Source organism: Aspergillus japonicus, assembly GCF_003184785.1.
Source record: "Aspergillus japonicus CBS 114.51 unplaced genomic scaffold BO86scaffold_45, whole genome shotgun sequence".
Taxonomy (NCBI): domain Eukaryota; kingdom Fungi; phylum Ascomycota; class Eurotiomycetes; order Eurotiales; family Aspergillaceae; genus Aspergillus; species Aspergillus japonicus.
In genome coordinates this window covers 225,214-251,295 of record NW_020291682.1, presented here as the reverse complement: position 1 = coordinate 251,295, position 26,082 = coordinate 225,214, and the positions used below count along the sequence as shown (strand labels likewise).

The 26,082-nt window shown below is 53.1% G+C and overlaps 8 protein-coding genes across 8 annotated transcripts; 1 reads left to right on the top strand and 7 right to left on the bottom strand.

Annotated features, from left to right (window-relative positions):
• Nucleotides 1–25: 25 nt before the first annotated feature.
• On the bottom strand, nt 26–1,627 carry BO86DRAFT_366787 (DUF92 domain-containing protein). Its single transcript, XM_025670116.1, has 3 exons — nt 1,378–1,627; nt 1,094–1,320; nt 26–977 (listed from the first exon to the last, which is right to left on the bottom strand). The coding sequence occupies exons 1-3, from the start codon at nt 1,561–1,563 to the stop codon at nt 227–229; spliced, it is 1,164 nt and encodes a 387-aa protein (XP_025525392.1). The 5' UTR covers nt 1,564–1,627; the 3' UTR covers nt 26–226.
• A 733-nt stretch (nt 1,628–2,360) lies between these two features.
• xlnR (putative C6 transcription factor) lies at nt 2,361–5,282 on the bottom strand (the record flags this gene model as incomplete). The annotated part of the gene is made up of 3 exons (XM_025668209.1): nt 2,361–2,504; nt 2,562–4,834; nt 4,919–5,282. The coding sequence occupies 3 exons, from the start codon at nt 5,280–5,282 to the stop codon at nt 2,361–2,363; spliced, it is 2,781 nt and encodes a 926-aa protein (XP_025525391.1).
• Nucleotides 5,283–7,349: 2,067 nt separating this feature from the next.
• BO86DRAFT_411624 (DNA-directed RNA polymerase) lies at nt 7,350–12,077 on the bottom strand. Its single transcript, XM_025674597.1, has 2 exons — nt 10,856–12,077; nt 7,350–10,724 (listed from the first exon to the last, which is right to left on the bottom strand). Exons 1-2 carry the CDS (start codon nt 11,693–11,695, stop codon nt 7,452–7,454), a joined length of 4,113 nt encoding a protein of 1,370 aa, XP_025525390.1. The 5' UTR covers nt 11,696–12,077; the 3' UTR covers nt 7,350–7,451.
• Nucleotides 12,078–12,425: 348 nt separating this feature from the next.
• On the bottom strand, nt 12,426–13,909 carry BO86DRAFT_366777 (uncharacterized protein). The gene is made up of 3 exons (XM_025670115.1): nt 13,243–13,909; nt 12,873–13,150; nt 12,426–12,774 (listed from the first exon to the last, which is right to left on the bottom strand). The coding sequence occupies exons 1-3, from the start codon at nt 13,742–13,744 to the stop codon at nt 12,544–12,546; spliced, it is 1,011 nt and encodes a 336-aa protein (XP_025525389.1). The 5' UTR covers nt 13,745–13,909; the 3' UTR covers nt 12,426–12,543.
• A 172-nt stretch (nt 13,910–14,081) lies between these two features.
• On the bottom strand, nt 14,082–19,360 carry BO86DRAFT_343364 (sulfite reductase (NADPH) subunit beta). The gene is made up of 4 exons (XM_025669145.1): nt 19,039–19,360; nt 18,794–18,933; nt 14,349–18,734; nt 14,082–14,293 (listed from the first exon to the last, which is right to left on the bottom strand). The coding sequence occupies exons 1-4, from the start codon at nt 19,067–19,069 to the stop codon at nt 14,270–14,272; spliced, it is 4,581 nt and encodes a 1,526-aa protein (XP_025525388.1). The 5' UTR covers nt 19,070–19,360; the 3' UTR covers nt 14,082–14,269.
• Nucleotides 19,361–20,635: 1,275 nt separating this feature from the next.
• Nucleotides 20,636–21,793, bottom strand: BO86DRAFT_420821 (inositol phosphorylceramide synthase regulatory subunit KEI1; the record flags this gene model as incomplete). Its single annotated transcript, XM_025675234.1, has 2 exons — nt 20,636–21,610; nt 21,752–21,793. The coding sequence occupies 2 exons, from the start codon at nt 21,791–21,793 to the stop codon at nt 20,636–20,638; spliced, it is 1,017 nt and encodes a 338-aa protein (XP_025525387.1).
• A 1,380-nt stretch (nt 21,794–23,173) lies between these two features.
• BO86DRAFT_391038 (Rab family GTPase YPT6) lies at nt 23,174–24,527 on the bottom strand. The gene is made up of 5 exons (XM_025672517.1): nt 24,129–24,527; nt 24,041–24,066; nt 23,873–23,961; nt 23,370–23,772; nt 23,174–23,310 (listed from the first exon to the last, which is right to left on the bottom strand). The coding sequence occupies exons 1-5, from the start codon at nt 24,179–24,181 to the stop codon at nt 23,252–23,254; spliced, it is 630 nt and encodes a 209-aa protein (XP_025525386.1). The 5' UTR covers nt 24,182–24,527; the 3' UTR covers nt 23,174–23,251.
• A 143-nt stretch (nt 24,528–24,670) lies between these two features.
• Nucleotides 24,671–25,985, top strand: BO86DRAFT_391037 (H(+)-transporting V0 sector ATPase subunit c''). The gene is made up of 5 exons (XM_025672516.1): nt 24,671–24,921; nt 24,997–25,031; nt 25,090–25,181; nt 25,241–25,549; nt 25,606–25,985. The coding sequence occupies exons 1-5, from the start codon at nt 24,864–24,866 to the stop codon at nt 25,712–25,714; spliced, it is 603 nt and encodes a 200-aa protein (XP_025525385.1). The 5' UTR covers nt 24,671–24,863; the 3' UTR covers nt 25,715–25,985.
• Nucleotides 25,986–26,082: the final 97 nt, after the last annotated feature.

Below are 26,082 nucleotides of genomic sequence, written 5' to 3'. Positions count from 1 at the left end.
CCATTAGTGACCGACAATTAGATTTCGGGTCTAGCCTGCGATAACTTGGAACTCAAACCCACTGACTTAACCTTAACCTTGCCTGCTATCATCAATCCAACCCAAACAACCGAGAGAAATGAATATATACTGTACCCAAATCAGCAAAGACTCATATCACCATAGACAGCATAAGAAGCAATCCATAAATTACCATGTCACATTAAACCCCACCCCCAAAAGAAAACTACCATCTCGCCAAATCCATAACATCCACCCCCCAAACCCAACGCGCCACCCCCATGGCTCCCACACTCATAATCAGCGCCATCAACACATTCACCGCATTATTATCCAAGACATCATGCCCGCTCTCCACCCGCCGACTCTCATGTCCTTCATCGGTCGTCGTCTCTCCCGCCGAAGACGACCCGACGGACGTCTTTCTCGCCCGGCTCCCTCTAAGCGTTGCGGCGGCCGCAGCATTAGCAACATCCTCTGTCGCCCGCAGCTGCGTCGCGCTGCTGCTACCACTACTAACCCCATGCGCCGGCGTAAGACCCGTCGCGTTCGCAGAAACACCAGCTTTCGTGGACGAAGGATGAAGAAGGACCTTCTTCCCGCCGGAGCCCTCCACGATCTTCCCCGTCCGCTTATCGACCACACTCGCCTGGAATAAGCCGCCGAGGACACTATCCAGCACGCTGCCCAGGGTGCCCCAAACGGTGACAGCCGCAACCCACCCCGCGCGACTCTTCAACGTCTCCACGGCACTGAGACTGCCCCGGGCGCCGTCGCAGAACGGCAAGAACGCCGCCGACGATAGCGCGATGGTGAACGCGCCGAACATGCCCGCCAAGAGGCCGGTGCCGGTGACCCCGCCGTTGGTGCCGGGGGGCACGACGCGGAACGTAGGCGAAGTGATCAGGCGCGGTTTCGAGGTGGAGAGGATCCCGAGCTCGGAGGAGAAGGTGTCGGCGGCGACGGCGGCGTAGTTCCTGGATGTGCATGGTCGTTAGCATACGCTTTGGGGGGGGGGGGAAGGAGGGATATGGGGGTCCAGGGAAGGTCTTTGATCCAGGTAAGGGGAAGGGGAGGAGGGGGGGCCCTTTACGCGACGATCCCGATCATCAACACGTCCGCTACATCGTGACCGTTCGAGAAGCATTGACCTGCATTATCTCCGGCGGGGGACCGCTTCGCAAGGACGTAGGTATGGGCGAGGATGAGCACCGAGGCGACGATGGTGTTGGCGAGGACTTGGACGTGGGTGCGAGGGCCTTCGCCGCCCTCGGAGCCGGTCGCGGAGAGGGTCAAGCGGGATTTGATGTCGTGTTTGACCTATGTCAATGAGATCGATCAGCAGGGCCTCAATAGGTCTTATGCAATCAGAATCACCTTGGTAACTCGGCTACCACCGAGGTAGAAAACAGCCAGGAAAATAAATGGGGTCGACCATGGGTGGAGGGCGTGAGCTGAAGCTGTCAGCCCAGCTGCGACCAAACCCAGAGTGGTGAGGGTCTTGTGTGACCAGGCGCGATAGAGAAGGCCTGCAATAGCAGGAACAGCGATGACGGGCTTCATTGTCGCAGAATCATGAGGTTTCGTGGGCCGGTGGGGAAGGAAGCGGAAGCAGGGGAGCTCGGTGAGTGAGGCTGAGGCGGAGGGCTGAAGGAGGGAGCTCTTTTTTATTCCGTATTTCACCTCCGCGGCTGGGCTATCAGTCAAGTGACGTCCACAATCCACAGTGAGACCCCACTCTCTCGCAAGATTAGTTTCTGATAAGAAGATACATAATAGATATACTCCGAAGTCTACTCCGAAGCTGAGTACCGACTCGTATCGACCTATAATCATTCGGATGCTGGTTAAGTCCTTAAACATAGATGAACCCTGATTTCCACACTCTTACTCTATTCGTATATGAATAGATGATGATTAGTATACAAGGGTGGACCCCCTACTGTACCTCGGTTCACCTTGATATGTGAACAACATAGCCATATTAGAGTACTGTGCAACCGTTACCGCCATAAACATAAACATCGGAGCATCAATAGTTATATACGGATTATATATGACAAGACAATGGCTATATCCACCACAAGGCTCTGACATCATGTACTGTACACAAAGCCAGCCAGCCACGGACACCACGCCACCCCACACCACAAGAAAAGAAGTATTTACCACAGAAACAGAAACAAGAACTCAGGGATATCAAACCCGGACCCAAGGATAATTTGCTCCCCTTCCTAAACTCCTCGAAATCATCCCACAAATCGTGGACGAATTCACATCACATCATGTCAATCGCTTGCATGGGTATAGTGAGAATATACGGCAATATGCAATAAGAATCAATGCGACACCAGCCTTCCCTAAAGGGCAAGACCACTGCCATCGCCACTCCATCTGTACAGCGCCAACACCTCCCGGCGACGCTGTTGCTGTTCACCAAAGTCCTCGGGGATCCGACCTCGCACCTGCGCCAGAGCCGAGCGCATGACCTTGCGGAAGGTTCGCTGAAAGTAAAGGTATATTAGCTTAGAAGATATGGGAGGGTCGGTAGCAATGCATACCTGATACTCAGTATTTAGGGTGACAACGCAAGCCTCGTGTGCGCGAACAATCGTCTCGCAAGCCCGGACAACACTCGGACTGGCGTCACCTTGCAGCTTGTCGGCTGCCAAGAGGAGCAAGAAGCTACCCTGCAGCAAATAAATTCCGAAAAAGAAGGGCATGAAGCTGAGATCCGGGTCAAATTCGAGTATTTCTGCTGCCGCTTCGGCGGCGCCAACGGCGTGGCTCATCGCAGAAACGAAAGCCTCGGTGGAGATCCACAGATCGTGATCCTCCAACAGGTTGACCGGATCCCATTTGCCCGCCAAGAGAATGTGCAGAACATGCATGATGTGGGTACCATAAGCGACAACCATCTTCGTGTGCACAATGGACTCGTTCACCCGGGAACCGACCGTACTGCTGGAGCGACCCGACGGACTGAGATGATCCAAATGAGCGCCCTCTGCGACCTGCTCATTCTCCGCGTTCGCCAGGGTCAGGCTATTGGTGTAGCGCGCCTCAAACTCTTTCAAGCTTTGTGCGTAGGTGTCTAATTGATGAGAGATCTCCAGCACCTGGTGCTCCCATTCAGTGCTATTTCGAAACGCAATACCAAAACGTGGATGGCTTCGGGCATGATGGAGGTCAACGATCTCGCCAAGGATAGTCATCAGCGGCAAGAAATACCCGAACATGCTGTGGCCGGTGCACTCGAGGGGAGGGCCAACCTGGCGATAGCTGGCGGTGGAGAAATCGCCCGCTTGCCAAAGATCGTCATTCATGGGTTGCAATAGACGCCCACACTCTTTATCGAGCAGCGTCAATGGCCGGTTATAGCAGAGAGCCAGATGACGGTCCGTCGCGTACAGGAGCCACCACAGGCGCCGGCGTTCTTCTCGTTCCTCCTCTGTCACATTAATGTTTGTACTGCCAGGTCCCAGTCCCATAGATGCCATTAACGACGTCGAGTGCCGTTTCGAAGGATCTCCTTCAGTGTCGCCCTCGCGCTCGCCGTCTGGTCGTGTGTGGGAAGTGTTGGGCGGCAGCTCCCGACCGAGCTTCAACTCGCGCGCCAGAGACCATGCTGCAGTCCACCAACGCATACTGGCGGCCTTGTACTCACTTGCTGAAACGACCGTGGCTAGATGCACATATGTAGCCACATCATCCACGGCACCGGTTGCGCTACTCTGCGCACCTAACTGATCCATCGAGACTCCAAACCCACCGAGGGCGACACCATTAATGACCATATTGGCTGCATAATTGGGCGATGTTTCTCCGGTTGCCGGTCCATGAATCAGTGGTCGGAGTAAGCCAGTGGTCAGTTCCAGTAGCTTTTGACAGACACGCCCGCGAGCAGACGGCGGAGAAGTCAGGAACGCAGCCTCACTCGTCTGCGCGGCGACCCAGAGCATGCTGGCCAGCAGACCAGGGCTACACACTCGTGGTTTTGTAGGATGGAGGAAGGACTGCTTCCGGAAGATGTACCCCACCACATACGGGGACAACGGCGAAAGGTGGGAAGAGGATGAGCTGGTGAAGTAGACATCAAGAAGATCACAGGCGAGGGATTGCGGAATGATGGACGCGATGTGAGGCAGCACCGGCTGCAACACGGGGTATCGTAACGTGCTCGAATATGATGGTAGACTAAAGGACGGGAAGTTGGCGGGAGATGGTGAGGGCAGAGGCAGCCAGCCTGGAGACTGTGCAGGAGGCGATAGTCCTAAGAACGGAGCCGTGGGGTTCTCGGCCGAATTTCCAATTCGAAAGTGATTTAAAGCGGCAGCATTAGGTTCTTGAGCGTTCACCATCGCAAATGCATTTTCACCAAACCCCGAACTTAACCCATGCGACGATAGAATCGAGGTCGGTAAGGATCGAAGATCGGCGACGGGCATGGGAGCACGATTCGACTCGTTGTTCAACGAACTGAAATGGTTCATGTGCATGACATCGATGGCGGCCCTCAAGGATGGCTGCGAATGTGGCGGAGCTGAATGCGCATCCTCAACCGCAGACATACCCGGAGCGTTAGAATTCCGCACCTGTCGTGACGGAGGATTCAGATGTTGAGCTGCGTCGAAAGCCCCGTCAAATCGCCCGTTAACCTCCTGAGACGATCGTCGCCGATCCGGGGGCGTATGCTCCCCGACCAGTGCACCATTTTCGGGGGCCGATTGGCCGTTGCCCAGCTGGGTCGCTGCAGCCGCAGCGGCCAGATCCTTTTTCGAAGCTTTCCCTCGTTTCTTACGTTCCCGAGCGTACTCACAGGTCAACCCGAATTCTGCGCCGCCGTCAGTCAGCCTGATAACTCACCGGGGGACTTCAAAGCGGGGCGGGTCCAATCTACGAAGACAGAAGAGCTTACCTATGCAATGTGCGCATGGGTGTTGTCCGTCGCATTTGGTCCGGAGCGAATTACACTGATCGCACGCGCGACTGATTCTCCGCCGGACGGGAGCCGACACCGAATTTTTGCGGATTGCAGAACGAGCCTCCACGAGGGGATCTCGCTGTAACGGCGGTTGGTACCTGGAGCCAGCGACTGAACTATTGTCGTCGCGGTAGAACGGTTGATCTTTAGATTTGGGTAGCGAGCTTCTCAAGGAGTCCGAGGCCGTATCATCGCTGACGGTTGTGGCAGCGGCCTCGCGCGACAGCTGCAATTGATCGAGGACATACTGCGAGCCCTCGGCGAGGGTGTCCAGGCCGACGGTCTGCGATTGGGCCATGCCTCCCGACTGTGAAGCTGAGGTAGAAGGAACAAATGAGCTGGCGTACTGCTGGATCGCGGTGGTCGACATCCTCACCGAGCAAAGCGATCAAGCGCCCGAGGCATGAGAACGGAGCGGGCTGCGGGCGACAGGCGGCGTGGGGTGGAGGGCCGTGAGGCCCCAACAGTTGGAGGAGGAGGTGGAGAAGGTGGTAGGCTAGTAAGCAGAGGTTTAAATTACGACTTCGCAGCTGTTCTAGTTTTAGATTCTCGCGGAGGTAGAATGAATGAAGCAAAAAGAAAAAGATGAGGTGGTAGGTTGCGTGGTGGGTGGGTGAGTAACTGAGCCTGCCGGGTTGGGGTGTGGAAAGGAAGAATGAGAGAGTAAGGGAGGGAAGAAACTCGAACAAGTGAGCCAACAGCCCAGGTACCGGTCGACCGAGAAGCGTGGGAAAGGGAAAGGGAAAGGGAAAGGGAAATTGAGAACGTGGAATTCGACAAGCCGGGACGGAGGACGGAGCAAGAAAGGGAAAGATGGAAAGGGACTTTCAGTCAGAAATGCGGGGACGGGGAACGCGGGCGGGACTAACCTGGAGTAGGAACAGCTGGGAACAGCTGGGCGAGATGAGATCGAGACCCTAACAGTATCAGGTTTGCTAGGCAATTTCGCCACAGACCAGGGTCACCATGGTCTACATAACAACCAGTTGTACAGGAAGTAGCTTACTGGCATGTCTAGACGACCATCCGAGGTCTCTCTTTTAGTCCCATCAGCATGATCCTGCTCACCGAGATAGAACCGTTCACGCGGTATGCGAGCAGCATCAGCATCCGCATCAGCATCCGCATCCCTAAATCGAGTTCATCGGGATCGGGGGGTAAACAGACTAGGCTCTCGTGTTCCTCTCACTGCTGCGGGCATCCCCAGTCATTGGACCTTCTTCTCTCATCTCCTAACAGTCGATGTGGACAGTCAGACTCGGCTATGGGCATATGTAATATCGAGCTCATGATCTAAGTGGCGGGTGGAGGGGATTTTAATTTGAAGGGGACCCAGATTGCAGGTGTCCAGTGGTCCGATCAGATCAGGTTGTCGTTGGAACCTTGAAGAGAGAGAGAAGAGGGGCGGGGAAAGAAAAGGCGGGGGAGAAAAACAACACCTCCAACAGACTTGACGGGTCCGTGACTCCGGATCTGCACCCTGCAGAGGGTCAGACCGGCAGTCACTCACTCAGTCAGACCGTCACTGAGCAAAAAGGAAAGGAGAGGAGAGGAAATGGATGGCGCTCACACCCGATACGAGATTGATTGGTTACTTACGGCAAACAAACTCCCTCCCACTGCCCCAAGGCCCCAATGCCCGATTCATCTCGGACCTCTGCCTCCGTGTCCCCCAGAGAACTTGGTGGAGGATCTGTGCGTTGGACAAACACAACCGATCCATTGACTTGACTCCACTAATCTGGACTGAGAAAAAGAAAAAAACAAATTGTGGCAAAGGTGGAGGAGTCACAAGCAGTACCATAAAAGTATCCATACCCAAGAAGGAAGAGCTGGAAGAAGGAAGAGAGAAGAGATGTTGGTAGAATTTGTTACTAGCCGTTCTACTACCCCGGAATCGTGCCCTGTGCAGTACAGTACATGAACACGATCTATGCTATATGTACCTAGCAAATTAACGACTGCAGAATCAAGAATGTTTAGATCTGTGAAATATGAAGTAGAATTCTGTAACCTGTAACACTAGTGATACAGTCTTAAAAAATAATAACCAAACATGGTGGAAGATAACGGTCAGTTCTACTGCAGGGAAGTAAAGTACCTGGAGTTGTGGCAAGAGCATACATGAATGGTAGTTCGACAGGCCACTGTGGCGTTCATCGTCAATTAGAGGCCGCATACAACAGTGAAAGTGAAAGTGAAAGGAGTTATTCATAACAGGTGTATATACATTGAAATTGTAGTCATCGCTTTTCTAGAACACAAGAGATCCGAAACAATGTCCGAGCTAACTATACAGGATGGAAGCAACCACGCGCCTCCGGAAACTCCGTGCAGGAACACCCCACGTGTTGGTACAGCAATTAAAAAAAAAAAAAAAAAAAAAAAAAAACCATGGATCATACAAGGGATATCAGTAAAACCAGACATAGACCAGAAAATTCGGCCTCTCTATACATTGCGCTCCTCAACAGAAGAAGTACTTGCTGTCTCGGATACGGCTCACGTCCCAGTCACCCTTCGCGGGGACATCGCGGAACCGCATGGGAAGCCAAAAGTGCTGGTACGCGATTTGGGTGAGCTTGTTGCGCCTCATCTTAGGCCGGTCCTCCTCGGGGGTTGTGACAAGCGCCTCCGGATCGGTCTCGATCGTGCCGAGTAGGGCCTCGATGGCGGGATCCGACTTGTCGAATTCCAGAGGATCAGGGCCTTGACTGGTGATATCGGCATTGTCGGGAATGTGACCAACAGCCGTCGCACCCAGCGAGGTGGAGATGGACAGATCCTTGTCTTTGCCAAGCGAGTCAAAGACGCTGGCGGGGGTCACCATCGCCTGACCCTGGGCCTGCAACTCCGGATCATCGGACCTCAGGAATTTCTGTCGCTTGTATTCCTCGAACAACTCGGAGACCTTCGAGCTCTTTCCTCGTCCTTTCTTGCTCTTGCGCAGCTCGATGATGGCTTTGCCAATCCGACTGCGACTGGGCACCTTGGCAAGGAAGAGGTGGTCCCCGTAACGGACCTTGAACTCGGCGTCCAGTCTCTTAATCACGTCGTCAGAATGCATGCGCACAAACGCGTCTCGAAGAAGCTCGTTCATCTGGTCAACGTCGCAGGCGTGGGTCCAGAAGGAATCATGGACGGCTGAAAAGCATAGACCGGCCTTGTGGCAGGCGATGGCTGAAAGCATCATGTGTGTGGCGTCAAGGGAGTGAATGAAGTTGGGAGGGAAAGCTTGAAGCTGCTTGCGGGCCGAGACAGTATCATCCGCGTTGGAATCGACAATGCTCAAACTCTGCAGGGTAGTCGCAATTCGTCGTGACGAGCGGACTCGATAAGGCTGAACCACGGGTAATCCCAGCGGAGTTGTCCAGATGACCGTGGATCGCAGCTTCTTACTCGGATCCAAGTTGGCGGCCGTCGCCGACTTCATGGCTTCTTGCATGATTTCTTCGATCTGAGTCGGCGACATGGACCGAGTGATACGACTGGCACAATCTCCCAACCAGTATTGAATCTCGTGGGCACCGTTGAACATTGAGCCCAAAGCTTCGAAAATCTTGCGCGCAATATACAAAGCACCGTCGGCTCTCTGCTCAGGAGTGAGGTCCGGATAGTGGTCGACAAGCTGCTTTCGAACCTGTTTCATAGCACCCATGAAGGTGACACCGTAGACGTTGGTCATGACCGTCTGCTTCACGATCTTGCGAGTGATCCGTCCTTCGAGGAATTTGGCGGTTGGGTTGCCGTCGGCGGCTTCCTGGGCGACGGTTCTCTTAACAAAGTCCGCCACACCGGTGTAGACGTCGGATGGGCGATCGGAAGGCTCGAGGTTGACTTGCTGAGCGCCGACCTTATCACCGCCCAGAGCAGCATAGTGTTGCAGTCCGTTGCAAGATCCATCCTGATGAATAGGCAAGCGCGAGAGGTATTGGGTAGGGTCCGACAGCTTGAGCGCATTTCTCAACTCGCAGCAGGCAGCCAGGCACTGCCAAGGGTCTTCTGCCTTGAGCCACCAACGCCGGCCTTTAAGTCCATTGTTAGCAGAGTCCAGTACATCCTCCAGATGGTCCGTTGTGAACTGTTCGCGCTCGGGAAGGCTGGCCTTGTCAAATCCTGCCAGGTTGGCGATCTGGATTTTCAACCATCTGAGACCTTGCGGACCAAGCGGCTTAGCTTTACTGAAAAGCAGCAAGCCTCTGGCATTGTCGGCGCCCATCTGATTGAGGTAAGGCGGAAGAGGGTATGCACGGCCACGGAAATCGATATTGTGAGGGAGATAAAACGTTTCGTCCAGATAAGCGCGGGCGATTTCCATCTGGAAGTTCTGGAAGCAACGCTGAGAATGGATACCGGATTTGCGATTCTCCATGAGCTGGACAAGTCGATCCCACTTCTTTTCGGCCTCATAACCTTCTTCCGCAGACGGTCTCTGAGGGGGAGTCAGATTTGGCTCCAAGGCAGCGAGATTCGCTATAGCTTCGCCGGAGTTCCATGCTTCAAGCATGACATCGAATACTTCCCGGTTGATGACCCAGCCTGTAGAGCCCAGAATATCTAGACTTTCCCGAATTTCGTCAAGCCCGTTGCTCTCGATGGCAGCCTTGACATAGGCCGGTTGAAGATGTTCGCCCGGAGTCGACCGAATCAGCTCACTTTTGTACACATAATAGGCGCCGTCACTCACGCCCTTCCAAGGCTTGGGCTCGCAAACCATCGGCAAGTGGCGGCTCAGAATGTCGGCGGGGGGCTCCTTGAGCAGAACTTCGACGACGGACGGATGTAGATGGATGAAGCCAGCGCGTTTACCCCAGGTGATCTGGTAATTGTGTTGGAATGCAGGTTGCAGGGTGATTTCCTTCTTCTTGGTCTCAGGATTGATGACCTCCACTGGAGCCTTGGCGGCGTCAAAGAGGAGGCCCATTAGCGTGGCGCCGACTTTGGCTTTCACTCGAGCCGACCAGGCAATAGACGGGTCCTCTTCCTCGATCTTGCGCGAAAGGTGATACCAGCGCGCTCGACCATCCTTCTGTTTGCGAATCGCAAGAGCCTGTCTGGCATTGCTGAGGTGAGAAGACTGCCTCTCCTTTTGATGCTGCAAACTTCTCTCTGCCAAAATCTCATCGTGGAATTCCGAGCCGATGTTGAAAGCAAGTCCGGCCAACTTGAGCCCTTGGTCCACTCCTAGACGGCTAAAGGTATTTATGGCACTCAGGATCGTGATTGCTGCAATGCGATCCGACTTCAAAGCACGTAGATAAACACCATACTCTAACAGATCAAGTTCCGCTGCGTTGGGCGACGGCCCAGACTTGGCAACTAGTTTGTCGAAAGTCTTTAGCTCTTCTTCAATCTTTGATTCCAGCCCAGTGAGCCATTGGTCGATGATCGGTCCTAAGCGCTTCTCAGCACCATCAAATCCTCGCTTTCTCCTTGTCTCACTCTCGGCGCGCCAACGGTTGAGCGCCGACTGGATGGCATCTTGTTCAAGCTGGCGCTGCCGGGCCTGCTTCTGCTGATGCATCTGGTCCTCCACGGTACCTTGCTCGTAAAGTGGCAATGAAACTCTGGAGGGGTCGGAGAAAAGTTCGAGTGATTCCTGAAGCGAAGAGAGACCGAGACCTTTCTGTTTGACAGCCTTGACCTCCACAGCCTGAGACTCGGCAACCGAGACATCATCGCTGGTTGTATTAGGATTGAAGTTGCCCATGGCCACACGTTGCACGTCGTGAGAACAGATCTACACGGATAACACGGTTAGCATGTCTTCACTGATACCGAGAACTAGGACGGTAAGAAAAAAAAAAAAAAGAAAGAAAGAAAGAAAGAAAGAAAAACCCAGAAAGAACCAGAAAAAAAGAGGGGACCGACCTGCGACAGCTCGCCCAAATCCGACTCCGAAAAAACCGACTCCGAAAGAACTCGTTCCTCCCAAGATTTGCTCTTAACGAATTCCCAGTAGCGGCGCACGGTTCTGTCGCGCTTGGAACCGTGGAACATGCGGAGAGCCATCCGAATCATGATAGCATAGCTTGTAGCATTGGGCTCGAGACCCTGTACACGAAGTTCCACTTCAAAGAACCTTTGGCAGGCAGGGACCAGTTCATGCTGCCGGGTCACGGACATGTGCGAGACGATCGCGTTCAGGTGGCGGTTGCACAAATCAAGGAACTCGGGTGATCCGGGAGGGTAACAGTGCTTTAAACGACTGATCAGTACAGCAGATCTCTCGTACTGGTGAATGCGAAGCGACACATCCAAGTTGGCCAGCATTTCATCGGCGTCACCACCCAGGCCCTTCACTTTCCGTTGCACCCTGGGCTTGGTTTGCGCAGCCTCGTTCATGATAATCAAAGAAGATTCAGGGAGCCCCTGGGAGTGTGGTTTAAAAAAGGGAGACAGTCTCTGATCAAAGAAGCTGTCGCCAGAGAAGGTAGACCCATCTGAGGTGGCATTTTCGAAGGGGATATACGAGCCTGACCCCTGACTGAATATGGACTGGTCTGCGGCGGTGGCAAGGCTTCGGTTGGAAGTCAGAGAATGTCGGCGAGAACGGTGTTGTGTGTTTGTTGTAGATGAAGGGTTTGTGAAAGAAACTGGTCGAGTTGACTGCGAATGAAGCCTCAATATTGCCGGTGATGGCAAAGCCGAGCGGCCTGTAACTCGCACGCGAGCCAAAGCATTTTTCCGAAGAGCGACGCGGGACAACATGGCAGTAGAAATGTCGCTAGAAAAATATTATTATAAACAAGGCTCATGCAAGTCGACAGAAATTAATCGTGAGGTAACAGGATATTATTTATTGGAGAGAAGAGAAGGGCAAGACTGAACGCAACGACGAAGGCGCGAGAAGAACCGTGTAGTGTCAACGAGGAGATGCAGGATGGGAATTGGAGTGATCAAGAGCGAGCTTATTGCCAGGCAATAAACTTCAATTCATCAATTCCAATAGACAAGCCGCACTGCAGCCCTCTGAAGACGTAAAGACGCAAAGGGAGAAAAGAATGAGAGATAATAGGGAAGGAGGAGGAAAGGATAACAAGCGTGAAGGCAAATTGGAGGGAAAAAAACCCAATCTACTTTCAACTCGGCGGAGAGAGAAAAAGGACGGGAGGAAAAATAATAGATTCTGGATTAGCAGCAAAAGAGCAGCAGCCAGCAGAACTTCGGGCCGGGAGAGGCGATAGCAGGAGCACATGACTGCACGTGACCTTCTGGAAGCGCGATAAGATTTTCTCTGTCCGGGACGCTGATTGGCCACATCTTCTCTAGTTGAGAGTCTTCGAGTTTCGGCGGAGGCAATAGAAATGTTCGGATTCTCGTGGCTTGCTCCACATTACTTTTCAACGCTATATAGACTACAGCTGGGACATCTCAATGACAATTCAAGGTTGCATACGAGGCAATGGATTTTCGCCAGACAACATGATGCTCATCATCCCTCAAACAAGCCGATACTGTATCTATACTACACATCGATAAACTAGCACAAGATCATGGATATGCAAGTCATTGCCCTGTCGTAACCTATCTGTAAACTACATCCTGTACAGTACCTACTACTGCCCACCGTCCCCAGCAGTCGCCTCCCGGGGCAACGCCTCCTCGCGCTGCTTCCTCCGGTTCTGCTTCATCGCCCAACCCGTCAACTCCGGCCGCGCAGGGTCAATCCGGGGCGCGCTCATCTTATCCAGATACTCCTCGGACTCGATGGCCGACTGCAGCTGTGGCAGAGACTCGACGTCCTGATGCATCATGTAGTTCTCGTATAGTTGCCACGATTCCTCAGTCTGGTTCGCACAGAACAAATCAGCATGATGGTGTCCCTTTCCTGCAAGAAGCGAAAAAAAAAAAAAAAAAAAAAAAAAAAAAAAGCAAAAAAACTCACCTCAGCATCCACCCACTCATAATCCTTCCACTTCTCATCCTGCATCTGCTTCAAGAGGTCCAGGTTGCCCGCAACCATAGCCGCTTCGCCATCCTCCGCCGCCTTGATCTTGACGTCGATGGCGCGGGCCTCACTCTCGCCCGGCCGGTCCCCCTCTTCGCCTTCCTTGCCGCGCGCCTTGCCCTTCCCCTTCGTCGGGATCTCATCCAGCGCATCGAGATGATGCAATTGGGGATGCAACTGCACCACCGCGGTGACCGGCGACAAATGGAGATTCTCTAAAGCGCGATCACACCACCGATTAGCCATACCCTTCACCCCCTCGGGAAAGCAAGGAAAAAGGAAATCGGAAAAGAAGAAAAAAACTCACCCCCCCGAAAAGCCCCCAACATATAAACCGGATCCCCGCCCTCGAACCCCTTAATCCGCCCGCCCAGCGTCTGCACCCGCAACAACTGCGCCGCCGTCTCCTTCCCCTCATCGACCTGCATCGGACCGGCACCACCTTCCACCTTCACTTTCCCTCCACCCCCAGCACCACCACCGCCACTGCTCCCCCCAGCACTAAACCCGCCCGCCATGCCATAGGCGCCGCCCTCCCGCGCGCGCTGGGATTTCTTCAGCGCATCGCCGTAGCGCAACCCCTTGCTGACGTCGTAGTTCACGCGGGTGTTGATGGGCACGTCGACCTCGACGAGGCCCGTCGTCGGCTTCAGCCGGAAGCCCGTGGGTTTCTGGCCGTGGCGGTCGTCGTAGCTGTACCCCGTCGGGCGGTCGAGGTACTGCAGCACGTAGCGCGAGATCTCCGAGTCCGTGAGGTAGATGTTGTAGGAGGCGATGATCGGGTCGTCGTCGTGGGTGGGGGTGGTCATTGTGGGTAAGGAAGGCCCTGGATTGGGCTTCTTCGGGTCGAAGAGGAAGGAGTTGTCAATGGTTGGCGGTGGTAATTGAAAGGCAATATTAGTATGGATAGTAAATGATTGACAGCGGGGAAGTTCATGCGCCTTTTTTTTGCAGCCGCCTTTTTTTTTTATCGGAGGCGGAGGGTGATAAGAAATGCCCCCGCGGCGGTTGATACCGCCTGCCATTTTTAGGAATGGTGTCTGCGGCGGGCTCCGGGTTTGCGGCAGTGAACTAGGAAATTCATCACCTCCGCTTCAATACTGGCTACAGTTTCGATAAGCTACAGAGGACACAACCTCGAGACTGGAATAAAAGAGAACTCAAGATAGTTGTATAGAAACAATTAGTCATCAAAAAGTATGTACAAAAGAGCTAGCTGTATCATCATCCAAGATCATAAACAGTTCGTTCAAATAGATATTTTTCAACAATGCAAAGAGAACAATGCGATACGATACGTATATCATGATCGCTATATCTCGTCGACAAGCATTTTACTCTTCATCTTCCTCGGCAACCTGAAAAATATTATTAGTCAAGTACTTTTTATAGAGCGATGAAAGATCAACTTACTCCTTCGTGGAAGTTCTGTCCATCAGTCGTCGCCTTGATCACACCAGCACGGATACACCAATCTCCGAATCTCTCCGGCACCTCGCCATCGGTGTTGCGCTCGGCAGCGTAGCGCTTGAGGAGACCCTTCATGATGTCAAGGATTTCGTCCTCCTTGATCGAGGAGCGGTACAGCTTGTTCAGACGCTGGCCGTGGTATCCACCACCCAGGTACATGTTGTAAGCGCCGTACGCTTTACCAACGAAAGCAACCTCAGCAAGCCAAGGTCTGGCACAGCCGTTGGGACAACCAGTCATGCGCATGACAATGCTGTCCTGAGCGAGACCAACCTCCTCCAAGGTGGACTCCAACTTGCCAATGAGGACGGGCAGATAACGCTCAGACTCGGCCATGGCAAGACCACAGGTGGGGAAGGCAACACAAGCAGAGGAAGACAGACGGAGGCCGCTGAAGGCAGTGTTGTCAAGCTTGTACTTGGCCATCAACTCCTTGACCGCAGGCAGATCCTCATCCTTGATGTTGGAGATGATGACGTGCTGGTTACCAGTAAGACGGAACTCACCCTTGTCAAGCTTGGCGAGCTCGCGCAGACCGGTGCGCATCTTGAAATCGGCGGTATCCTCGATACGACCGTTCTCGATGAAGCAGGTGAAGTGGTTCAGACCCTTCTCATCCTTGAGCCAGCCGAAGGTGTCGACGTTGGAGTCGAACTTGAAGGGACGAGGCTCAGCGAAGCGCAGACCCTCCGGAAGAAGAGCCTCCACCTTCTCCTTGTAAGCCTCAACGCCCATGTCGTCAATGGTGTACTTGAGACGAGCGTGCTTGCGGTTCTTGCGGTCTCCGTGGTCACGCTGGACAAGCATGATCTTTTCACAGACAATGTGGGCCTGATCCGCAGGGACGTAACCGAACATACGTCCAGTCTGGGGGTAGGTCTTCTTGTTGTTGTGAGTGGTACCCATACCACCACCGGCAATGACGTTGAAGCCCTCCAGGTGGCCATCAGTGCCCTTGATGGCAATCAAACCAATGTCGTGAGCGTAGACATCAGTGTCGTTGTGGGGAGGAATGGCAATCGTGATCTTGAACTTGCGAGGAAGGTAGGTAGGACCGTACAAGGGTTCGTGGTCGACGACAGCATCACCAGCAACCTGGACCTTCTTGTCATCATCATCCTTGAGCCAGATCTCGTGGTAAGCAGAGGTGGCGGGGAGCAGGTGGTCGCTGATTCTCTGGGAGACGGCATGGGCTTCGCGGTGGAAAGTGGAAAGCTCAGGGAGCGAACTGCACATGACGTTACGGTTGACATCACCGCAAGCAGCGATGGTAGTCATGAGAGACTTGTTGATGGCACGCATAGCGCCACGAAGGTTGCGCTTGATGACACCGTGGAACTGGAAGGTCTGTCTGGTAGTGAGCTTCATGGTCTCATTACCGTGGGAGCTGCTTATAGCATCCATCTGCAGCCACTGCCAAGGCGTGGCAATACCACTGGGCAGACGACAACGGATCATGAAGCTGTAAGCAGGCTCAAGGCCCTGAGCCTTACGCTCGTCACGAACATCACGGTCATCCTGCATGTAGGTTCCGTGGAACTTGGTGAGCTGCTGATCACTGGCCGAGATGGCAGCAGTGCTCTCATCCAAGAGACCCTCGGCAATGGTACCACGCAGGAAGTTCGATTGAATCTTGATATCTTCGTTGGTCAACGGAGCAGGCTCCTCCGGAAGACCCTCAACCTTGTCGACGCCAAGAGCCTGCCAGAGACGAGGCTCCCATTCAGAGTAGCCAGTCTGATAAGCATCGGGATCCTGGTCGTCACCCAGACCAATATCGGTAAGCTTGCGGCCGCCCAGGAAGGCAACACGAGCATCGAGATCCTTCGCAGGCTTGTTGTAATAGATCTTATCTTCCTTGCGGGGCCAGTAGTGGCTGTCACCGAGACCGAAGACGGAGTAGTTGATGGAGGAAAGGTCCAAGTCGCCAGAGTTCTTCACGAATTCCCAGAGACCACGGCCGTTTTGGGGGAACTCTCCCTGACCAGCAGTACTGGAGATGAAGACCACGTTCTCCTCAGTGGCGAGATCTTCGGTGGGGTAGTCATCCATAGCCATAACAAGGGTCTTAAGACCTCTGGCGCGACCACGGTTACCGAGGCGCTTAGCAATGTTCTGTGCATTGCCACCATCGGAGGCGAACAGAATGGTCAGAGGAGCACCGAAGAGACCCTCAAGCAGCTTCTCGTAAGAGTCCTTGGCCTGACGCTTCTGCAAAGCACGGACTTCGGTACCATACGACTCGGCAAGGACAGGAGAAAATTTGGGTTGACGGTTTGTGAGCTGCGTAAGCTGGTTGTCACGGCGCAGAAACTCCTCAAGCTCACGTCTGATGCGGTCAGAGTCCAGGATAAACTTGGCCTCACCCTTCTCCTCGTTGGCGGGGTTCCAGCGGTACAGGGGCCAGTATCCAAGATCAACAGCCTTCTTGGTCTCCTGAAGAACAGTCAAAGCGGAGTCGTTCTCTTGATTGTAGGGCAAGTAGGCGACGATGACGGAGGGACCCTCAAACTTCTCGGCCTCGGCCATGGCCTGGAGCACCTGAGTGTAGGAGCCGTACACAGCGACGGAAGCAACATAGGCGTTGCCATAGTTCATAGCATACAGACCGATATCCTTCTTTCTGCGGGTAGGATCAGCTGCGGTGCGCTCCGAGTAAGGCTGAGAGTCGATGATAAGCATGTTGACATTAGCTCCGGAGGCGAGAACGTGGTGAACACCAGAGTTTCCGAGATCGTAAGCCCAGGCGTCAGAGCCAATCAACCACAGCGACTCATCGTAGAAGAGCTTCTTGGAAGCTAGAAGCTGTCTAGCGAGCTGGGAGCCGTCGTTGGACAAGCGCGCGATAACATCAGGAGCCAGCTTGTTAGCCTTGGAGGCATCAGAAGCGCTCAGAGCCCACTTGGACAGCCAAGAGCGGGGAACATCAGTGGCGAAAGTGGAAGCCTTGGAAGCCTCTTCAACCTCGCGGACGAAACGCTTGCGGTGCTCCAATCGGGCAATCAAGGCACCAAAACCGTATTCGGGGCTGGCAGCAATCGTGGCGGAGATACCGGCGTTCTTGGAACCCAGCTGGTTGGCGACGTGAAGGCGCTCACCGAACAGCTGGTTGAGGATCTTAATGTAGGCATTCTCGATGTGGGGCTGCTCGAGGGAGGTCTGGAGAGTAGGGACCTTGGAGCTTCCAATTTCTAAGTTCTGGATGGGGGAGGGGGAGTTCAAGTTCTGAACGATGCCACGCAGAGCCTGGACTGCAGTCGAGGGCTCGACATAGCCAAGTCTGTAACCAACGATCTGGGGGGTAGGCCGACCGGCAGAGGAAGGAGAGAGGCTGGAGAGGAGATCCATGAACGAAGGACCCCACTTGGTGGTCTTACGAACCTGCTCCAGAACCGCAATCTTCTCCACAGAGCTGGGAATAGAGTTGATGATCTGACCACCGACCCAAGGGCGGTACAGGCGGGCAGTGATGAGTCCCACACTGCTCAGCTCACCAGTCTCCTCCTTGCCAAGGACATCCACGAACACACCGGTCGAGCCGAACACAAAGATGGCCGACTTGGCATCAGAGGGACCCGTGTACTCGATAGCGCGGTAGGTGCGTCCGACAGCCTCGGAAAGACTCTTCCAGGTCTGAGAAGTCCACTCAAAGACATCAGCAGCGCTGACGGGGCGGATCGAGGAAGCATCAACAGTAGTGGCAGCAGAGCTCGATCCGCGGCTATCGGTGCTGCTGTCCCGGCGAGAGGAGCCAACGGAGGAAGTATCGACGCTAACGCTGGCAGAGAGCTGCGAGGCTTGAGCAGGGGTGGAAGCGCCCTCACTCTGCTGATTGTTGCTCTCAGCGGCTTCCTCAGAAACGGTGGCGACGCGGCCGGAATCAGTGTACAGAGTCTGGACACCCAATCCTGCAGTATGAGAAGCAGCGTCCGGGCCTAGGTTCAGCAGAGACCGTACGACGTCGGCACTTTCCTCTGTGATAGCATCATCGCGGGCAGAGTTGGCGGGATCAAAGAAATGAATGACACCCTTGCCAGACTTGCGGGCCAAGGCATGTGCAGTAATAGCAATGTCCTGAGCCTCCTGAAGAGTCTCGGAGTGCAGGAAAGTGAAGCCACATTGCCGGATAGAGCTGATCACGGAGTAGTCTGGGAAAGGGTAGGGCTCCAGGGCGACATGGAGGACGATCGGACTGTTCGCCAAACGGTAAAGGTGGGGAATCGAGGAAAGTAGTGCAGAAGAGCTGGTGACCACGGACACAGCATTGCCAGCCTGCAGGGGGTGGAAAGCGGAGAGAAGAGGATCCTCGTTGTATCGTACAGCCACAAGCTACTTGACTATTAGCTTTTCACCTTCTACAAGTTCATTCACAAGGAAGTAAGAGGTACCTCTGGGATGCTTCTGGGCAAAACGCTGGAAGTGTTCTTCGTCTTGAGGGTCTTCAAAGTCTCGGAGAACAAGGAATCTGCCTGCAGAGAGGGTTGAACGGAGAGAACGACATCGCTGGTAAGGTAGGCGATTCTCGCCACTGAAAAGCGCATACAGTTAGCCCATGGAATCCCATACGACGAGCAGCGCTGGAACGTTTCCCAATCATCTATAGCAAAGAAAGACTCGACTTGATAGAACATACCTGCTTCTCCAGCAGTCGAAATGGAGGCCATGTTGATAATGGCTTGCTACGCAACTGAATGCGCAGAATGTGGGATGTGGAGGGGAAAGGAGGGGAGTCGGGAGATCGAGGAATTGGATATCACCGCATACGGTGATTCCCCACTCAATTCAGAGACACTGCAGAGGTATGGGGGGAAAGAGAGCGGAGGTGAGGGGAAAAGAGGAAGGAAAAAAAAAGAGGATGTAGAGGAGAAAGATAAATAAATTAGCTGGACTGATTTGCCGTGCACTCCTTTAATTTTTTTTTTCCTTTTCGCCAGTATGAATCACCTGGGTTTAGTTTCAAGCAGCAGCAGGAGCAAGCAGCACTGGGCAGTCTTCTTCGTCTCATAGTTTTGGGTCGATCTCCGCCATCGGGGGTTGGATTACCCCCCATCTGATTGGACTGCGATCACGACATCGGTGCAAACTGCAACTGAGGGAGAGTGCAAACAGGCCTAATGGAGGAAAGTGCGGGGGTCCCGTGACTTGCTCTCGAGCACGTCACTTTGGCCGGGCTCGGCGGTTTTTGCTTCGAATGCCGATACATTTCGATCTTACAGTAACTATATCGTAACTATCATTAATCTAGATTTATACCCTTGTAGACCAGCGATACTAGCTCGTCTACTTGAGCTCGCTTGTTCCATCATGGTCTAAAGACGGGTTTTGCGTACCGACTACCCTTAATAACCGCCCCATCTTCTCTTAGCTCACATCGTTTGATTTTGCGGACATCCGGGGTCTTTTGCCGCCGACCTGCAGCTGGAACCGCATTCGTCAGCAGCCACCACGTTCTCGGTCGAGAGCCCGGGGTGGGACCCGTAACGGGGTTTGAATATCTATATGAGGTATGTAAGAACAATTACACAATGCACCTCGGGTTGATGGACTAATAAGATTCCAAAAATAGTGATATGATATGTACATATGCTCTGCACATCATATGATGCAAGCTCTGGGGGCAAAACTATGGTCGAAAATATATGCAGATCCCTAGCACGATGCACGCAAAATGTACCCTGAAGACGCCGGAATCACACCCAATCCCCACCCCCAATATCCCAAGCAAACAATGTACATGTCCCAGACGCCGAATTCCGAAAGGGCATCACAAGACCTCGTGAATATCAATTATGTCCACCTCCCAGCAATGGTGACACTGGCCGATCTCTTTCACATACAGACGACACCAACGCCTCCCTGGAGTACAAGAGACGGTAGAAATGTTGCAGGTATGTCCGCCATCCCAGCCAGTGTCCGCTTGTCCGGTTCGTGAAGAAAGTATGTAGGGTCGTATCAACAGTTTTAAAATAACAAGGCTCTGAAAGAAAGAACGGGCCGATTTCTGATAGGTTGAAGACGGATATGGTTGGCAAACGCTGGAAAGTGGTCAAGCCTCCAGCTAGAGCGCGGAATTACTGCCGCCTAAATTGCATTGGGGCTGCCTCACCTCGCGGAAGGACTGTGATTTGCCAGCCTTTCGGAGACGGAGCAGAAGTCCTGCTACCGGTGAGAACCGAATCTCTGTAAGAATCGAGAATGCTCAGTGATGACTGTTGGCTTCGAGTGCGAGACTACCTGCCATCATTCCAGCCATGCATCTTTCCATTCGTTCCCGGTACGTGTTCGTAGACTGGCTGCAGAAGGGCGGCCGCCTGGACTGTTGACTGAGAAGGCTGGGGAGGGCCGGTACCCGATCGCCGTCTTCTTTCTCTCTCCAGGGGACCGGGGAGCTCAGGTTCTGCGTTGCGGGCGCGGAAATTGCGGTTGAGAGTGTTCACCCAATTACCGCCCTCCTCATCTTCACCCAGCCAGTAGTTGCGGCCGATGCTGATCATGATACGTCCCAGCTTACCCTGCCACCCTTGGCCATCGGGGCTGTGCGCCGAGAATGGTTCCCGATCGATGTCGGCGACACTAGCCACGCTAGCGATGGAGGTGTTGCGGCTGTGGGTCGGAAGTTGAGTGTGTCGCGGCACGGCGACGTAGAGACGGAGAGCCTGTCGCGCGAAGGCCAGCATGACGAAGACAAAGTAGACGCGAATAGTCCACAGCAGGCAGATGAAAACGATGCTTTGGAAGCTTTCGGGCTGGGACACGGCGTTGCCCAGGGCATCCGATCTCCTTGCATAGGAATCGGCTTGACCCTTGTGCGACGAATCGTACTTTGGACTGGTGAAGCCAGCGGTTTGCGCGATGGTCTCCGCGCCCGGTCCGGAGGCGCTCCCATTATCGTAATGTTGGGCTATAACGAGGAACCATGTCACCCCAAAGGCGGTGGTGTAGGCTGCATTAATGATACTGTCGAGAACGTAGAGCCAGGCGAGCGCAAGACATTGCAGGGGAGACTGTTGGCGAATATGAGGGAAAAGATATGTGACGAGACCCAGCGCGAGGAGGGAGTAAAGGTACATCGACAGCTGGACTGGTGAAAGATGGTAGCCGGTCAACAGGGCGAGCAGGCCATAGAGGCCGCTGATTTTGTTGAGAAGTAACGATAAAGTGATTAAGGATGCACCGGTCTGAAGACTCATGACATAGAGAAAGGTCTGTGTGTTGCAAACCCGGACCAGCCGGGATTGGGGTTAAGTCAGCTTCAATTCCAGAAGAGAGCGACCGGGCAACGGAGGCAGGCGGAAATCCGTAAAATTTCACCACTAATGCGATAAATTCAATAGATAGCAACATACCTCTGGCCGCGGGATGCGGAGGAGACGGGTTGAAAACCCCATGATGTTGAATTTGAGGGGGAAAATGTGCCAGATCGATAAGAGTAGGGTGAAAGGGTGGTGTGGTGGTGGGTGGTTGTGATGAATGAGAAAGGGAGTGACAAAAAGAGGCAAAGGAATGGAAGGTGACGACGGAGGAAGAGAAAAGTAGAGAGTGAGAGAGAGAGAGAGAGAGAGAGAGAGAGGGGCGGCTGGCTGGAGAAGGGAAGGGGAGTTTTAACTACTACCTAGGTAACAGTTACGGTTTTCAAGGTTGAAAGAGTGGTAAAGTGAGAGACTGAGAGTGAGTGAGCAAAAGTAACGCTGGGCGCCCAAATTGCGGGTAATTGGCCCAGGGGCGGCGCTTTCTATCCGGTCGGGTCCGCCGATCGCTGCCTTGTCCACTCCTGGAATACTACGGAGTACATCTTTTACATAGTAGGTCTTTGATCAGTCCCTGTCCCAGCTGGTCCCCCCATGACGTATCGACACCACTGCACCTGGCAATCTTTCCCATACTTTTGTGCCTATCTGGCACGAGGTGCTCTGCACATTGACTGATTGACACTCATCGTATCATTGTATTGGTCTTACCCTCCCCTCCTGCTCCTCCTGCTAAGATGTGCAGACCACAAGAATCCTCTCCCCTGGCTCTGGACTTGAATTAACCACCGCATCCAAAAACCCACTTCGACCGAGCGGAACAAACCACTAGGCAAACTTTTATGCACAGTATTAGTATTCGACTTTTCCGCCCACCGGCAAATACGAGTACGAGGGAAGGCGTTGTTTGCTCCATGCATAGTCTACTTATGAGTCCATGTAATCCGCCTTGTGAAATTTCCCTCCCTCAGGGGTTTTTGGGGGCCTTGAATCATTTGCTTACACCATACAACTTATTGCTAGAGTTGCACCGCAGGAACACAGTGGACTGAAGAGTTAACCTGACTACCGATATAGGTAATATGTATTTATATTCGGGTTATGGAAAGACTCATTCCATGGTCAGATCGGACTCGATGATCATATGATTCTGATTTCGCGCGCCAACTGGGTAGACCCGCCACGGTCGCTGTGCAGTCGCTGCGGAAACCTATGGAAGCTGAATCCAAAACAACGCCGTGTCAAGCTTCTATGACAATGGCACATAGATTGATCAATATGTCCCCACACTACCTGCTGAACACAAAGCAATCCTAATCTCAGAACTTGGCACATGCACGCCTGGTCTTTACGTTACTGGAGTCTTTTTGGAGACAAACTGACGACAAAAAGGATAGGTCCAATTAAGTTTAGAAAAAAGAATTGAAGCTTGATCTAAACACGCTATTCACTCGAAAGAAGGGGGACAGGAGGAAATGTACATGTCGAGGATGGGTGAACATTATAGACAATATCTCATGCCGCTGATTGAGGTTCCGGCAAGAGAGGAAGAGAAAAGGTGATAAGAAAAGACTGAGTCGGCAGCTGCCGATCCAGTGATTAGCAGGCGCATCCATCATTAGTCGTGGTCTCTTTCGGGCTAATGTTAACATCGATCACTGGGCAAAGTCAGCAAAGCTATGATCGAGAAAGGAGTTTGGTTCGCGGAAAAACCGACTTTGGTTGTCCCCTCTGTTGCTTTCTCCCTCCATACCCGGTAGGGCCTGGGCAATTCTCCGGAAAAGCTGCTTGACGTTGTGGCCGACCTTCGCACTCGTTTCAATGAACATCAACCCATTCTTCTTGGCCTCCTCTTCACCCTGTGCCGTCGTGACCTCCCGCTTGTCGTTCAGATCGGTCTTGTTGCCGACCAGGACAATAATGACGTCGTTCCCACGCTCTCCGCGGACATCGTCGATCCATTTCCGGGTGTTCTGGAAGGACTTGGCATTCGAGATATCGTACACCACCACGGCGACACTCGAATCTCGAATGTAGGAGGGAATCAGGGAACGGAACCGTTCTTGACCGGCGGTGTCCCAAAGCTGAAGGCGCACGGTTCTATCTTCCAGGTACATCGTCTGTGTACAGAGAGCACTGATTAGTTTCGGACAACCACGCGGGCAGGCACACAAGCTCGCCGTGCTAGCGGAAGGCCAACGTCGACCGGACGGATGGTACCTTGGACAAAAAGTCGATCCCAATTGTGGCTTGGTATGTGTTGTCGAATGAATCATACATGAATCTCGTAATCAAGGAGGTTTTGCCAACTGTAGGAGAAGTGTTAGGGCGAGCGTGGCGAAGGGAAAGACATGCGGGGTGGATTCTTGTCGCGAAGGATATTCGTACCACTCTGTTCTCCCAGGAAAACTAGCCTGCAATCCAATCAGCGACCGGTTCAAGGAGTTACTCGACTATAGTGATTTGTGCTGCATACTTGAACTTCTTCAAAGGGTTCGAATACGACCCTACACCGGAGGTGGATGCCATGTCTACGGAGATGTGGTGGAAGCGGCGAAATCAGGGGTAGCGGAAGTAGGTCGCAGGAGCGATTCGTGATAGTGGGCGGTGGGCGAAATGTGAAAAGTGAAAAGTGAAAAGGAAGGTGCAAGGGGAACGAAAGAGTTGTGAGAAGCGGAGTCTTTCGAGAGGCTCGGAATTAATTGACAGGTAGAGAAGAGGGAGGGGGAAGGTGAGGGGAGGAGAAGGCGAGAGCAGATCAACCCGTACCAGAGGAAGGTAGAGTCTCTAAAGGTCTAATGGACAAATAAGTCGCTGGTTGGACCCATGGGTCCGTCCGGGGAACTTTTGACAGTACTAGGTAGGTATGTTTGCTGTTTGCACTGCATAGATTAGACTAACTTAGAGTAACTAGTCAGTACTCAGTACGGTTTGACCGACTGCCCGGATTAATACCCGGCCCGATAACCACCACCACCACCACCACTTGCTTGCTTGCTGTTCCACCTGGGCTTCGGGGTCTATCGATCACTGTTGAAGCTCCTACTGACTTACTACTTGCCTTGCGGTCCTTGTTGTTCCCTACTTGTTCCCCCTCCTCTCCCACCCCCCCCTCATTCCTGAGGCCCTCTTCCTCTCTTCTTCTGCTCTCGTTGTATTGTTCTTTCCAATCCAAAACTATCGGGTCTTAATCACACACGCGACGTCCACCATGGTTCTCCGTTATTTCACCGGTGTTGTATTCGTGGCCCTCCTGGTGATCGGACTGTGTAAGGCAACCACCTCCATTAGCTGCATAGAGGTCCCTAAAACCCAACACTAATTATGATCTTCTCCCTACTTAGATTTGCTCCTGACCGGTCAAGGTGAACGATTCAATGTAAGCGACAGCTACACTCGGCGACGGTCATGGTGGAATCCTCGCTAATCCGATTCAGGTCGGTTACTTCTTAGAGTCGGTATCTCCCTACGCGTGGGCCAACCTCGGAATTGCCATGTGCATTGGCTTGTCGGTCGTCGGTGCTGGATGGTACGAGCATCCCCTCAATCCGATTGGGTCATATGTCATGCTGAGACTTGGGCTTTTAGGGGTATCTTCCTGACGGGATCGTCCATCGTCGGCGGTGGTGTCAAGGCACCCAGAATCCGGACGAAGAACTTGATCTCCATTATCTTCTGTGAAGTCGTTGCTATCTATGGTGTCATCATGGCAATCGTCTTCTCCTCCAAGCTCAACCTTGTCGACAATGACGGCATCTTCTCGGGAAGCGACTACTACACCGGTTACGCCCTGTTCTGGGCGGGTATCACGGTCGGTACCTGCAACCTGATTTGCGGTATTTCAGTCGGTATCAACGGAAGTGGTGCAGCTCTGGCCGATGCTGCGGATCCCAGCTTGTTTGTCCATCCAACCCGGGTTCACAAAGAGCGGTTGCTAACACTGCGCGCAACAGGTTCGTCAAGATCCTCGTCATCGAGATTTTCAGCTCCGTCCTCGGTCTCTTCGGACTCATTGTTGGACTTCTGGTGGGTGGCAAGGCACTCGACTTCGGTGCCGCGTAAGAGTATAAGGATTGTGTAGGAGCTCGTTGTTGGTGGGGATGAATTGTATGACTTCTCTCACGTTTGTCGTCGCTTCTTTTTTTATTCTTTCTCATTCTTTATCTACTGCATCGGGGCGTACGGATTCGATTTAACTGTAGAACTTTGTTTTGGCTATGCGTGCGAAATGCATTGTTGATCTCGCTGCTTTGCCTGATATTGCGAGGGGGAAGAGATGTATAGTAATTGGCAGCGGGGCTGACCTAGGAATATAAAAGTGATGAGATGCATAGTATGTTTGGAGTGTCCGTGTCTGGTGGGTAGGAATATGATAGAGTGCTGCTCAGGCTGTTCAGTAACTCGCGGGCTTATTGCGTTGATGGCCGATT

Bases quoted from the DNA above. Each gene is read 5' to 3' on its own strand.
- BO86DRAFT_391038 (XM_025672517.1), bottom strand. From the start codon at position 24,181: ATGGCATCCACCTCCGGTGTAGGGTCGTATTCGAACCCTTTGAAGAAG. The intron at 24,067-24,128 runs GTATGCAGCACA...ATTGGATTGCAG, and splicing joins AACCCTTTGAAGAAGTTCAA to GCTAGTTTTCCTGGGAGAAC. The intron at 23,311-23,369 runs GTCGGTTTTTCC...GACTTTGCCCAG, and splicing joins CAACAGAGGGGACAACCAAA to TGATCGATGTTAACATTAGC.
- BO86DRAFT_366787 (XM_025670116.1), bottom strand. From the start codon at position 1,563: ATGAAGCCCGTCATCGCTGTTCCTGCTATTGCAGGCCTTCTCTATCGC. The intron at 1,321-1,377 runs GTGATTCTGATT...TCATTGACATAG, and splicing joins GTGGTAGCCGAGTTACCAAG to GTCAAACACGACATCAAATC. The intron at 978-1,093 runs GTAAAGGGCCCC...ATGCACATCCAG, and splicing joins TTGATGATCGGGATCGTCGC to GAACTACGCCGCCGTCGCCG.
- BO86DRAFT_343364 (XM_025669145.1), bottom strand. From the start codon at position 19,069: ATGGCCTCCATTTCGACTGCTGGAGAAGCAG. The intron at 18,735-18,793 runs GTACCTCTTACT...ATAGTCAAGTAG, and splicing joins TGCCCAGAAGCATCCCAGAG to CTTGTGGCTGTACGATACAA. The intron at 14,294-14,348 runs GTAAGTTGATCT...AATATTTTTCAG, and splicing joins GACAGAACTTCCACGAAGGA to GTTGCCGAGGAAGATGAAGA.
- BO86DRAFT_391037 (XM_025672516.1), top strand. From the start codon at position 24,864: ATGGTTCTCCGTTATTTCACCGGTGTTGTATTCGTGGCCCTCCTGGTG. The intron at 24,922-24,996 runs GTAAGGCAACCA...CTCCCTACTTAG, and splicing joins CCTCCTGGTGATCGGACTGT to ATTTGCTCCTGACCGGTCAA. The intron at 25,550-25,605 runs GTTTGTCCATCC...TGCGCGCAACAG, and splicing joins GATGCTGCGGATCCCAGCTT to GTTCGTCAAGATCCTCGTCA.
- BO86DRAFT_366777 (XM_025670115.1), bottom strand. From the start codon at position 13,744: ATGACCACCCCCACCCACGACGACGACCCGATCATCGCCTCCTACAAC. The intron at 13,151-13,242 runs GTGAGTTTTTTT...ATCGCGCTTTAG, and splicing joins GTTGGGGGCTTTTCGGGGGG to AGAATCTCCATTTGTCGCCG. The intron at 12,775-12,872 runs GTGAGTTTTTTT...TGTGCGAACCAG, and splicing joins ATGAGTGGGTGGATGCTGAG to ACTGAGGAATCGTGGCAACT.
- BO86DRAFT_411624 (XM_025674597.1), bottom strand. From the start codon at position 11,695: ATGTTGTCCCGCGTCGCTCTTCGGAAAAATGCTTTGGCTCGCGTGCGA. The intron at 10,725-10,855 runs GTCGGTCCCCTC...TTATCCGTGTAG, and splicing joins ATTTGGGCGAGCTGTCGCAG to ATCTGTTCTCACGACGTGCA.